At 38.7% G+C, this 12927-nt stretch overlaps 2 protein-coding genes across 8 annotated transcripts in view; one reads left to right on the plus strand and one right to left on the minus strand.

Moving 5' to 3' along the window:
• The window catches only part of LOC132794494 (tyrosine-protein kinase Src64B), a 31309-nt gene extending 23019 nt beyond the window's left edge, over nt 1-8290 (plus strand). For 2 of the 3 annotated variants that reach the window (XM_060804971.1, XM_060804973.1), the window contains 5 exons: nt 3714-4596; nt 5662-5884; nt 5949-6202; nt 6288-6595; nt 6688-8290. In XM_060804971.1, coding sequence (XP_060660954.1) covers nt 4326-4596; nt 5662-5884; nt 5949-6202; nt 6288-6595; nt 6688-7302 — 1671 coding nt within the window. In that variant the 5' untranslated portion in view covers nt 3714-4325 and the 3' untranslated portion in view covers nt 7303-8290. The remainder of the gene's footprint in view (nt 1-3713; nt 4597-5661; nt 5885-5948; nt 6203-6287; nt 6596-6687) is intronic. The other variant, XM_060804974.1, reaches the window with a different exon arrangement.
• A 1751-nt stretch (nt 8291-10041) lies between these two features.
• LOC132794495 (band 7 protein AGAP004871) overlaps nt 10042-12927 on the minus strand; it is a 46202-nt gene continuing 43316 nt past the window's right edge. For all 5 annotated transcript variants that reach the window (XM_060804979.1, XM_060804977.1, XM_060804978.1 and 2 more), the window contains 2 exons: nt 12356-12536; nt 10042-12243 (listed from right to left, as the gene is read on the minus strand). In XM_060804979.1, the coding sequence (XP_060660962.1) occupies nt 11887-12243; nt 12356-12536 (538 nt within the window). In that variant the 3' untranslated portion in view covers nt 10042-11886. The remainder of the gene's footprint in view (nt 12244-12355; nt 12537-12927) is intronic.

Consider the following 12927-nt stretch of genomic DNA (forward strand, 5'->3'; position numbering starts at 1 on the left):
CAACAACTTTCCAGCTGTAGTTTTTCAGTTTCTATTATGAAATATAATATAATATATTTTCTTCTTATATTCCCAGTAGTCATATTATAAATATTTCCCAACATTCCAGTTGTATTTTTTTTTAAATTCTGTAATGAAATATAATATATTCTATTCTATAATTCTTAGTATGCTCATAAAGGGTGTCTGTTAGTTGATCAACATTTCAGTTGTTGTTTTTTTCTTCACTTTGTGTAAACGAAACGAAACCCGATAATGAATTTTTTAGGCGTGTGTGAATTTATTGACGACTTATTTGTGAGTTTAACAAATAACTGAATAAATAATAAAAATAAAGTTAAATGGAAAACGAAATGAATGTATTTATTGATATTGGTATACCATCTATGTTGATATTCAAATTTATAGATATTTTGCATTTATTTGAAAATGCAAAGTATTTTTTTCCCATTTGATATCCATGTGCGTGCATTTTATTTATTGCCAACTCTCTTTCTCTGTCTATGCTTTCTATGCTGTCGTGGTCCTGACAAATGCGCTTTGGCCATTTATTATAAACGCAAACCTAAACCATGTCGAGTAATGTTTTATGCAACAAATTGAATTTCAATATGAGAAATACTTGGGATGGCGTCTGTCGTCGTCCTGTCCATCAGATGGCTAGCTGGGGACCAGTAAAAGGCTGTAGGAGCTGTGGGAGCTTTGGCATCTTGACTTGCAACTGGGGGATAAATAAATCTACATTTATTCTCTTGTTTATAGCAAGCAAAAGCAAAGACAAAAAAGCGAAGCCATTTGGCCCACATTTTGACGGCATAGTTGTAGTCAAAGTCGTTGTTTCTGTCTCTGTCTTTAACTCTGTCTGTGTATGTGTGGGATTAATCAATAGCACGTGACGTTTAAAGGTGAACGACTGACAGTGTAAGCGCTATAGGTGGGCAGCAGGTAACACACGGAGGGAGGTGGTGACGACGTCACAAAAATTGACTTTTTAAGTAGGCGGCAACTCTGAATGTGCGACGACAGCTGACAACACACAAAAGGGGGCACAAATGGAGGGGAATTCGTATAATAATAATGTGGCGCAATAAAGACTTCACGTACTCTTCTGTGCTGTGCTCCCCCCGAAATAATGCAAAAGGACTCGCTCGCTATACAAATATCCTGCGAGTTTGCCAATGTGTGTGTGTGTGGTTATCTGTGTATGCTTTCTGGTTTTGTCAGTCTGCTGTCATCAGGAAATGACGGCATTACGGCATTTACAGTTAATGCCTTTATGTCCTCGAGGATTGAAGCTGGCGTGCTTCCATCCTAACTACCACCTTGCTCCCTCTCCCTTCTCTCGACTGCCCATTTCATTTCATAAATTTTTGCATTTTATTTGATTTTATTAGATGTGTGCGGCACTTTTGGGTTTTCCGCCAGGGAAAAGGACTTTACACTGCGACGGCGTTTGGGTAAACAAACTATTACGAGACGACTGTTGAATTATTTTTGGGCAAATCTGTATGCTAAATAGGCATTTACTCGACTCGGAAATAAAGTAATAATAGCAATAGGCTTTTGTTTGGTATTTGCAAATTTCCCGCATCGTTTTAGTTTTGCCAGTTTATTTATTAGCTACTTTATTTTGTAGAAACTTCAATTTGAGAATGTTGATACATTTAACTTGATTTGTGGTCTCTTATTGCTTAAGACGCTTATGTGATTTCTGAGTGCAACTCAAAAGTTTTTGGAAAGCGTTGCCGACTTTCAGGCGCACACAAAGCCGCAATATCCAATTAAGTATTCATTTCGTTTTGTCAACTTGCACACAACAACAACAAGAACAACAGAAACACTGTGATACCAATTCCAATTCAGTAACAAAGCCAGAAATTTACAATTTCATGTCAGGCGTTGCCATACACATGGCAAAGTATGTCGCTGTCGCTGTCAGCGTCGTCGGATAACTGAGAACTGCCCATCAACTATGAAATATTCATATTTTCGGTTTCAACTGCCTCTCTCTCTCTCTACTTCTCTTTCTTGCTCATCATTTTGAACTGGGTCTCCTTTTTTAGCATGTGTTTTAGCGCCACCTGTCGTTGGGTAGTGTGTGTTGTTCTAGTTGCGAAAACAACCACTGCGTGTTTAAGTCTGTGTGAGTGTGTGAGAGAGAGGGCAACAGTTATTATTTTTGAGGTGTTTTGAAAAATGGCGACCACAACACAACTGACGGAAATTATGGCAGCCATTACTCAATCAAAATGCGCAACAAAAATGCGAAAATCAAGCGGAAAACTCGAGTGCTCAAATGGCAGTTAACTCGCACGCTATGCTAAAGTAATTTCATTAAATTTCGCAAGAATTTTATCAGTCGCAAACGAGTTTCATTTAAAGTCAACTTTGCTTTAATACAAGATTCCATTGTGATATGGCTTTGGCAGACGACGACTTTCGATTTAGAAAGGAAAAGGGAAATTGAGTTGTCAACGCACCTTGATCAGCAATTTCGGCGAGCTATAAAAATCGTTTTGCCAGGCTGTAAAATGCAACAATCCAATGACACAGACGCCATATAAATTAAAGCATGTCTTCTCAACGTTCTATAGTTGCCTCTGTTTATACTTATTTTTCGGTTTTGTTTGCTTCGCTTCTTTTTCTCTCGGTTTTTTTTTTATTGCCCCCGTTGAGGTTGTTGTTGACCCCTGCGGTCGTCTTTGTTGTTGATGCTGGGGTTCATGAACTCGCTCTCGCCAGAAATGAAAAGTTTGACTTTTATGCGCAAGTTTTATTGGGTTTTGTTGCGCTGTTTAAAGAGCGCACGAGACGTGTCTTGACTTTTATCAGCTCGTCGACAATCAGGACAATAAACGTAGACACAGACGTCGTTGTCCTCAACTTTCATTCTACAATTTCCATTTCGATGCCAACAAAGTGTATATCTCAGCGCACACACTTTAATAATTGGCGGTGGGATAATTTGAGACAATGCCAGGATATTAGTTAATGCCGCAAAATGCATCCTGCCAACTGGCAACACAAATTTCATGCCAGCTGCGCACACACAACACATACCCTTGTAAAGTGAGCCAAGAAATGCGCAACAATAACAATTAAATATTTGGGGGAAAGTGCTCAACTGCAGCATAAGAGAATGGAATCGATGCAGCAGCCTTGGCCTCTCAGAGACACACTCACTCACACACAACACACTTGAGACCATAATTATCCAATTGAACAATAAACAGATGCCCAACAGCAGCAGCCAGATCCAGAGCCAGCCTTCAGTCAATAGACAAAAGTGTGTCCCGCCCGCTTGCTTGCAGCTGCAACAGCAGTCAGTCGCTTGTTGCAGTTGCAATTGCCTCGTGTTTTGTTGCTTGACAACAGCAACTGTCGTCCAAACACAATGGTCAACTTGCTGTTGCTTTAGCTGCTGGCAAGTCAAGTGAAATGATGTGCCAAAAACGTTTATCTAAGCCAGAGCACAGGATACGCAGTAAACAGAGTAGGAGGAGAAGCAGGAGTAAGAGTAGGAGGAGACTGAACTGTTTTGTCTGTGTGTCTGCTTGTCTGCTGCTGGGTCACTGGACTCTAATTTGCCTTTGTGTGTTGTGTGTGGAGTCCTGTGTGTCTGCTGCTGTGCTCTGTGGCCTGGACATTTGAAATGCGCTTTTAATGAATATTTATTTCAACACTAACTAATTTTTGGTTTGGTTTGCTTGCAGGTGGAAAAGCTTAAACAATGTGCAGACAGTTGCTGGCTGAGGTCGCTGGCAGGACACAAAACCACAAGGATAATCAACAAACAGCAGCCAGTTAAACACTCGCAAAACGACAACAACTACGACAGCAACAACTTTGGAAGGAGCAACAATTACTTTTCTTTTTTGTCTATGTACTACTATAAAAACGAAATGCATTTTTGAAAGCGATTATAAATCAAGGCAATGCCCTCCATGCAACTTTTGATGCAAGCAGCTTAAAAGGCAAACTCAAATACACTTACACATTCACACACACATACATACATATACACATACAGAACACATACACTTACACAACTTGACTGATAGTTTAAAAATACTAATTACAACAAAACCGAAACCGAAACAGAAACAAAAGCGAAAGTAAGAGCGGCAGCCATAAACAAGAAGAGAGAAGAAATCTTTTTTAATTATTATTAAGTAAACATTGCAACTCGAAATATGCCAAATATGTGTTGCTGCTAGACACGGTACAACAACAGCAACAACAACACGAGGAACAACAACAATCACAGCAAGAACAAACACGACAATTATTAAAAAACAAAAGGATAAAACAGACTCACACACACAATGGGCAACAAATGCTGCAGCAAGCGACAGGATCAGGAATTGGCTTTGGCCTATCCAACGGGCGGCTACAAAAAGTCGGACTACACTTTCGGCCAGACACACATCAACAGCAACAGCGGCGGAGTCGGCGGTGGCGTTGCGACTGGCCTTGGCCAAAAGCATAACAATGGCGGCTCCCTGGACTCACGCTACACACCGGATCCGAATCGCGGACCACTGAAAATAGGCGCCAAGGGCGGCGTGGATATCATACGAACGCGCACCACGCCGAGTAAGTTAACTACGTTTATGTTTACATTGGGGAATCGACCTTACCTACCTACCTATGTATCTACCTCTGTTTTAATTAGCTGTTTGACTTTAACCTCCCGCCCTCTTAGTCTGCTATTGCTATTTATATATCGAATGTGCCACCTCTTGATAATTAAAGTTGCGTCTCTTGACGACTGCAAAAAGGGTCGCAATAAATGCGAGAAGGTCGCTCGCATATTTGCTGCAATGTTGCTAATGTGTCAGCTGTTGTTGTTAACCTTGACCAGCAGGCAGCTTGACTGTAAATTGCATAATTATAACTTGGAGAGTAGTAAACTCGAAACAGGAAATGAACTAGGGCACACAACTACCATAAATAAGCTATACCTCCTATATGCATAGGAAACTATTAGTAGAAATTAACGCATTAGTTAGTTTTTGGTTAGACCTTCGCAAAGCTAGGCATTTGATTAGCATTGCATGTGTCCAGATTTCAGTTGGCTCGAAAGCCGCTTAGGTCGTGTAAACCCGACAAATGCTTTGACAATAAAGAAAGGTTTTCGCTTTTTTTTTCACTTTTTTGTTGGCCAGATTTGCCGCTGTCAGCAAGCCGCGCTGACTGTCGAATGCAGGGCAAGGCAACAGCAACAGCAAAACGATACACACGGGCCAACTTGGCTAAATCAATTAGGCAAATGCAATTCCAGTGCCAAAAACAAATGCGGCTTGGCATCAAAAATGAAATTGATATACGACACTTTGCCGTTGCGCCAAAAATGTATGCTAAGAAAATTGTAAAAAAGAAAACATTTTGGTACTAACTTATGGGTTGTAAGATACCCGAGACCATAATTCATTAACTTGCAATTAGATTGTGACTCGATTGCGGACGGCATGTTAAAAATTTGTTGCCAATTTGCCGCACATAAATTGCAATTTTAGCCAACGCCTCGTCGCAAGCAAATCAAATTTGCCGCGCCAGCCAGACGAAAATTGCCATTGCCTTTAACTCCACCACGACTCCTAACTCTTCGCTCTCTTTTCACCTCCATTTCAACTGTCTCTCACTCTCTCCCCTTTATAGCAGCTGGTGTGCCTGGAGGTCTGCCAAAGCGACGCGTTGTCGTTGCTCTGTACGATTATAAAAAGCGCGATGAGTCCGACTTGAGCTTTATGAAGGGCGACCGCATGGAGGTCATCGACGACACCGAGTCCGATTGGTGGCGCGTTGTCAATCTGAGCACACGCCAGGAGGGTCTCATACCGCTCAATTTCGTGGCCGAGGAGCGAAGCGTCAACAGCGAAGAGTAAGTTAATGATTTCACCTTCCAAGGCGTACTCATAAATACCATTTGCCTTCCTGTAATTTAGCTGGTTCTTTGAGAACGTGCTGCGTAAGGAGGCGGACAAGTTGCTGCTGGCGGAGGAGAATCCACGTGGCACTTTCCTCGTGCGCCCCTCCGAACACAATCCCAATGGCTATTCGCTATCGGTCAAGGATTGGGAGGATGGACGCGGCTATCATGTGAAGCACTATCGCATCAAGCCGCTGGACAATGGCGGCTACTACATAGCCACAAATCAAACGTTTCCCTCACTTCAGGCCCTGGTCATGGCCTACAGCAGTAAGTTGGAGAGACATTAATAAACCAGCTGCCCCCAGCACAATAGAAAGATTCATGCTTATGGTTTTTTGTGGTGATATTTCAGAAAACGCTCTGGGTCTGTGTCACATTCTGTCGCGTCCCTGCCCCAAGCCACAGCCACAGATGTGGGATCTCGGTCCGGAGTTGCGCGACAAGTACGAGATACCGCGCTCCGAGATACAGTTGGTGCGAAAATTGGGTCGCGGCAATTTTGGCGAGGTCTTCTACGGCAAGTGGCGCAACAGCATCGATGTGGCGGTCAAAACGTTGCGCGAGGGTACCATGTCAACGGCTGCATTCCTCCAGGAGGCGGCCATCATGAAAAAGTTTCGACACAATCGCCTTGTGGCTCTCTATGCTGTCTGCTCACAGGTCAGCCAAATGACCTTTTTGCATTTTTCGGGGCATCATGCCCAGCGGCTTGTTAACATGCGCTCTCAATGTATTTTTACATCTTTTTGCAGGAGGAGCCCATCTATATTGTGCAGGAGTTTATGTCAAAGGGCAGCCTTTTGGACTTTTTGCGCGAGGGCGATGGCCGCTATTTGCACTTTGAGGATCTCATCTATATTGCCACGCAGGTGGCCAGCGGTATGGAATATTTGGAATCGAAGCAGCTCATCCATCGTGATTTGGCCGCCCGGAATGTGCTCATTGGCGAGAATAATGTGGCAAAGATATGTGATTTTGGTTTGGCGCGCGTCATTGCCGATGATGAGTACTGTCCCAAGCAGGGATCGCGATTCCCAGTCAAGTGGACGGCGCCCGAGGCCATCATCTATGGCAAGTTCAGCATCAAATCGGATGTGTGGTCCTATGGCATACTGCTAATGGAACTGTTCACGTACGGACAAGTGCCCTATCCGGGCATGCATAGTCGTGAGGTGATTGAGAACATCGAGCGCGGTTTCCGCATGCCAAAGCCGACAAATCATTACTTCCCCGACAATATCTATCATCTGCTCTTGCAATGCTGGGATGCGGTGCCCGAGAAGCGGCCAACGTTTGAGTTCTTGAATCATTACTTTGAATCGTTCTCGGTGACGTCGGAGGTGCCGTATCGGGAGGTTCAGGATTAAGCAGCTTTACACTTAGATCATCAAGCAACAAAACAAAAAAGAAATCATGCAACCAACACAACACAACACAACACAACACACAAAAACACATCTATAAATATATATATTTATAAACGTTATCTATATGTAACGTAAACATTTATACATATTTACTATAATTCTTAAGACTTTTAAAATGGCAAATGGCATACAGAGTTGCTTACAACCAACAACAACACTTACATAACTCTATAGATGTATGTAATAATGCGTATAAGCGTATATAAACAAATGTATTTGCAAGCAAAAAACAACAACAACAAAGTGAATGATGAATGGATGAAATGCAACATTTTACGTATATTTTACACGCGAAAACTATTTTATAATTTATATACCTACTTGTATGTACTATGAAAATAGCAAGTATTTAACTAGTTTTGTAAGCTTACCAAAAGAAAACAAAAAGATCTACAACTAAACAATTTATGAAAAGCAAAAACCAACAAACAAATGGCAAATCTATTTCTATTTTCCAAAAAAAACTTTTTAAACGCAACTTTCATCGGTGCTTCAATTAAACTTTAATCTTTATACCCTTCTCTCTATCTCTGCTGAATTTTACTTACTGGTACTTTCCACACTCAAAAAACTCTAACCCAAAGTATTATTTAACTCAATCAAATATGTAGTGAAGATTGTTGCTAATTGTAGAGAAACAAATCACAATGATGGCATTTAACTTATTCGAAGGCATCAGCCTCCCCAAAAATATCTACTTCCATGTCACATCAATAACAAAACAACAACAACATTCTTTTCGACTCCAATTTATCACAAGACAAATTTTTTTTGCTGCTTCTACGCTTAGTTGAGGCTAACAAAGAAATTTAATGTTGCAACAAATTACTAAAAAGAAAAAGTAAAATATATTTGTAAAAGATTTTGTACAAAACCAATTAGAAACAACAAAAAAATTGATAGAAATACAAAAAAGAAATATCGTAAATGTTTACAGTCCACTTACATATAAGTTTATGCCAAAAGAATTAAGAGGTCTTTTTTTGTTCTGTATATTTAAGCACAAGCAAAAGTGAAATTATTGAATTATGTTAAATGAAAATGCAATTGTACTGCACATTTTGATTTGGGCACAGTCCATATATACATAGATATATAAAAGCCTAAAGGTTCTATTTTAATTCTATCTTCGTATAACCCAAGTAAACGCCATACAAGTTGAGATAATGGAAATGAAAAACTGCAGTCTCCCAGGGTTTCAAATGCAAACAAAAAATAAATAATATGATAAACACAATTCTTATCAAAACAATCAAGAGCAACAACAGAACAAGCAAAACAAACACTTCAACTCACGTGTCTCTATGTTAGAAACTTCATGTAGAACAGAATATGAATATATTATTGATATATATGAATGTGTTTTATGATTTTAATTTATTCGATTATTTTTGTTATAGTGTCTAAGTTTATGTGTTGGCCATTGTGTGCACATCTGTAGCATAAAACCAAAGTTTAGCATTTCGTATTAATATATACATAAACTATATATGTATTTGTATAGAACATTTATACAGCAACTTACTGCATTTCACAACCACACTCACCAGATACAACTATATACACACACATTCACATACACACACACTCACACATAGAGAAGATAAGGCAGCTTAAAGAAAAAAAAAAGAAAAACCTAAGTGTAGCAAGAAATCATTGCAATCATTGTATGAAATTGCATTAAAGAATGAAAGCGTAAATTTAAACCGTAACTAAATCGAAATCATTACAAGATAAATAAATATTGTTATAATTAAAAGCAAAACTGAAATTGTTTAGCGTAGTTGATGAATTTTTGTATATATACTTGACATAACGTGTAGCAATAAATGAAATTGAATTGAATAAACTAAAACCTAAACAATAATACCGAATAATAACAATAACAATAATAATAATGATGATGATAATATTAACAAACAGTAGCGGCATCAACTGTGGGGGCAACAAACGGCTTATGTGGCACGCCACGGTGGCAAATAACAAACAAATTCACAAATTTTTTATACAACAAAATAAAACAAAACAAATGAAAACAACGCGGCAATCAAATGGATACATTTCTAAAATTGTCCAGCCTCTGCCTTTTGGTTGAAGGAGGATAGGAGGGCGTGCCGCCTGTGCCGTTGTGTTGCACATGCAACGTAAATACTAAACACTGTCATATATTTAATTATAGACATAATAAATTTAATTATAATTACAAAATAATACAGATAATATTAACAAAAACCAAAACCCAAAAAAAAACTGCAAAAATAATACTAACAATATAATGCAAAACTGAATTTAGCTGATGTATAACGAAAATGAAAAAAAAAACAACAATGTGTCCCATTCGGCGAGTAATGCATAAACATAAATCAATAAAATGAAGAATATGTAATGAAAAAAGGTTCAATTGTATTTTGTTATTTAAAACGGGGTTATGGGGTTTAATTAAATCGATGAACTCACCAATTGTTTTTCGCTTTTTGTGAAATGAAAAGACATTTGTGATTTTTGTGTTTTCGCTTTTTTGGATGCCAAAAAAGTTGCAATTTTATTGTTCGTTTCCTGGTTGAATATATATATGTATATATATAAGTATATAAGTAATAATGAAATCGTTTCGTTTTTTTTTTTCTTTTTAAAAATTGTTCAAAGGCAAAAATGTACATATTAGTCGCATGTCTGAACTTTATTATTGTTTTTGTTTTTTTGTTCTTTGAATTAATTGGCTAATTTTGAATGAAGTGCGCTAAAAAGTAAATGCTTTTGGTGTGACGCTAATGAACGTTAAAGATCTGACTTGAGAATTTATTTTAATGAACTACTACACTGCAAATGTAAGAACTAGGCAATTGCTATCTGAATTCGTTTTGTCGATAAACCCTACAAGCTAGAGGATGTTCGCATCAATGAAACTAACGCATGATAAAGATACGTGCATCTACATATATACCGCTCGCAGTATATTCTCTCACAGTATATAATATGCAATATACCATATACAATATTCTTCAGCATACAATATTCAGTATACACATATGCTATTCTTTAATATTGCATACATTCATAGACCATATTTAAGTTTCGAAATGTTCAATATTCGATATGCAATATAGCATATTAAATATTTAATTACATGATTCTACGATATTGCATACTGTCATATACATTTAAATGTTCCATATTGATGTTCCATAGTCTCTAATACATAATCGGTAAAACAGTTCTGTCAAGTTACTGTTTTTGTTTTTTTTTTTACTATCGGTTCGGTTTCGGTTCGGTTATTGTATGTACAATAAATTCGTATTACATTTATTTATTGTATATGTAAGTGAGTGAACGTAGTTTACGTTCCTGTATTGTATATAGTTCCAATTCGGTTGTTGGAGCGATATATCGTTATATATACCATATATTCCCCGTTGATATCATATTCGATCAAGAGAGCTGAACTATTTGTATAAATAGTTGGGCTAATTCTATTGTATTTATTTGTTGTTTAAATTGTGATTATTATTATTATTATAGATTCCACGATTCGCTTCAGAGTACAAGATTTTTTTTTATTATTTTTTGTGTGTGTTTTGGTGTGAATGACTGTTTGAGTGTATTTGTTTTGTGTGTAGGGTCCGTCCATAAGTACCTATTCATGTCGATCAGTATGAATAAGAACAGTCCGAGTTATTATTATTGACGATAATAACAAATTGTTCTATCACATTCTGTAGAATAATTTGTAAATGCACTATAAGAGTTGTTGTTTTTTTTGGTGTATATATACTATATAAGTAATTTACCTAATGCATTTCCTTACACATATATCGTATGATATTTTTTGTTTGGGGGGGTACACATATTAACAGCTTAAAGCTAAACATTTACAAAACGCAATTTGACAATTAGTTGACTCTTCTTCTCAAGCATCCATCTAATTATGTTTCGAAATCTAGCGATAGAGACAGTTTGCCGTGACAACTGCGTTTTCGAAAATTCAAAACCAAACCAACCATTTTTCAGTATCTCAAGATGTATTATAATATTCCCGTTCTAATACTATAATCAATTTTAAGATTCTCAAAACTGGTTGGTTTTAGAATTTTCACGGAGTGTGTTGGGCAAATGTTCAAATCGATCGATTTCGAGTTTTTTGTTTTTTTGGGGTGAACTATTATAGTTCTATACTGGTTCTTTACTGGTTCCACGGCGGGAACCAATGCACACGAATCGCACTTTTTGGTGTCTAGAACTAAGTTTTTGGTTTTTTTTTGTTTTTTGATTCTGTTTGGAATCGTTGTATGTTGTTTCGCAAATACGCTGCACTTTTTGTCGAGAGTTAGCCCCAAATGTAATTTGCATGCGTACTGTTAAGGCTATGTTAATTAACATGGCAGTGGAGCATGCATAATTACACTTGGGTCAACCCCAATTCGTTGTGGTCTGCTTCGTGGTGGTTTGTTTTTTATTTTGTGGGTGTGTGTGTGCAGCGTATTAAATATTCGGCCATGCCGAATCTGAGTGTTTCCCTCTGCCCATTTACATGGCCGATGAAATCTGCTGCGCCTGCTGAGCTTGCTGATATTGCTGTTGTTGTTGCTGCTGCTGCTGTGGCGGTGGTTGTTGCTGTTGTTGTTGTTGCAATTGTTGCGGTGCTGGCTGCAATTGCTGCTGCTGTTGTTGCTGCGGTTGGAATTGTTGTTGTTGCTGCAACTGTTGCTGAGGCTGCTGGTATTGCAATTGCTGTTGCTGCTGCTGCTGCTGCTGTGCAGCAACCGCTGCAGCCGCATTCTGTTGCGTGGTTGCTTCCGTTGTTTTCAGGAAATATGTTATCAAGTCGATTGGCAGCGGGAACACAATCGTCGAGTTCTTCTCCGCCGATATGGTATTCAGTGTCTTTTTAAGAGAGAGAGAGAGAGAAAAGGAAAGGAAACCGGACATGTTATACATACACACATATTTAATAACGCACATTTGTCAGGTCGTTAACCCTAGGAATACCGCCTACCTGCAGATAGCGCAGCTGCAGTGCTGCCGGCGAGTCGCCAATCACCTCGGATGCCTCGCGTAGTGCTCGGGATGCCTTCTGTTCACCTTCGGCGGCAATGACTTTGGCGCGTGCCTCACGAGCAGCCTCTGCCTCGGCGGCCATCGCACGTTGCAGTTGCACTGGCAGACGCACGTCCTTGCTGTTAGGGTTTGTCCAATATAAAAACAACATACGTTAGCCAACTTTACTCCTCACACATACAGTGCCTAGGCACATTTTCCGAGCTCTAATCTCATTTGCCAAATTGAACCTCGAATTACGAGACTGCTCCTTAATCTTTTCCCCAACTTCATTGCTATGCGATGCTCATCTGTGCTCTGAATGTTTAATGGAGACTGTGACTGAGGTCATAAGGAAATGCTCGACTTATGCTATTGTTTACAGACAATCTATTTGATTGATCTAAGGCATCAGCTTCGAAATCGTTCGAGCAAAATGATATGAATGGGAAATTTTTAAAAATTACCAATAAAACTTTTACAATGTATATTGTTGATCATCAACTTTTAACAGAAAATGAACGACAAATT

The sequence above is a fragment of the Drosophila nasuta genome, chromosome 3 (assembly GCF_023558535.2).
Source record: "Drosophila nasuta strain 15112-1781.00 chromosome 3, ASM2355853v1, whole genome shotgun sequence".
Classification (NCBI taxonomy): domain Eukaryota; kingdom Metazoa; phylum Arthropoda; class Insecta; order Diptera; family Drosophilidae; genus Drosophila; species Drosophila nasuta.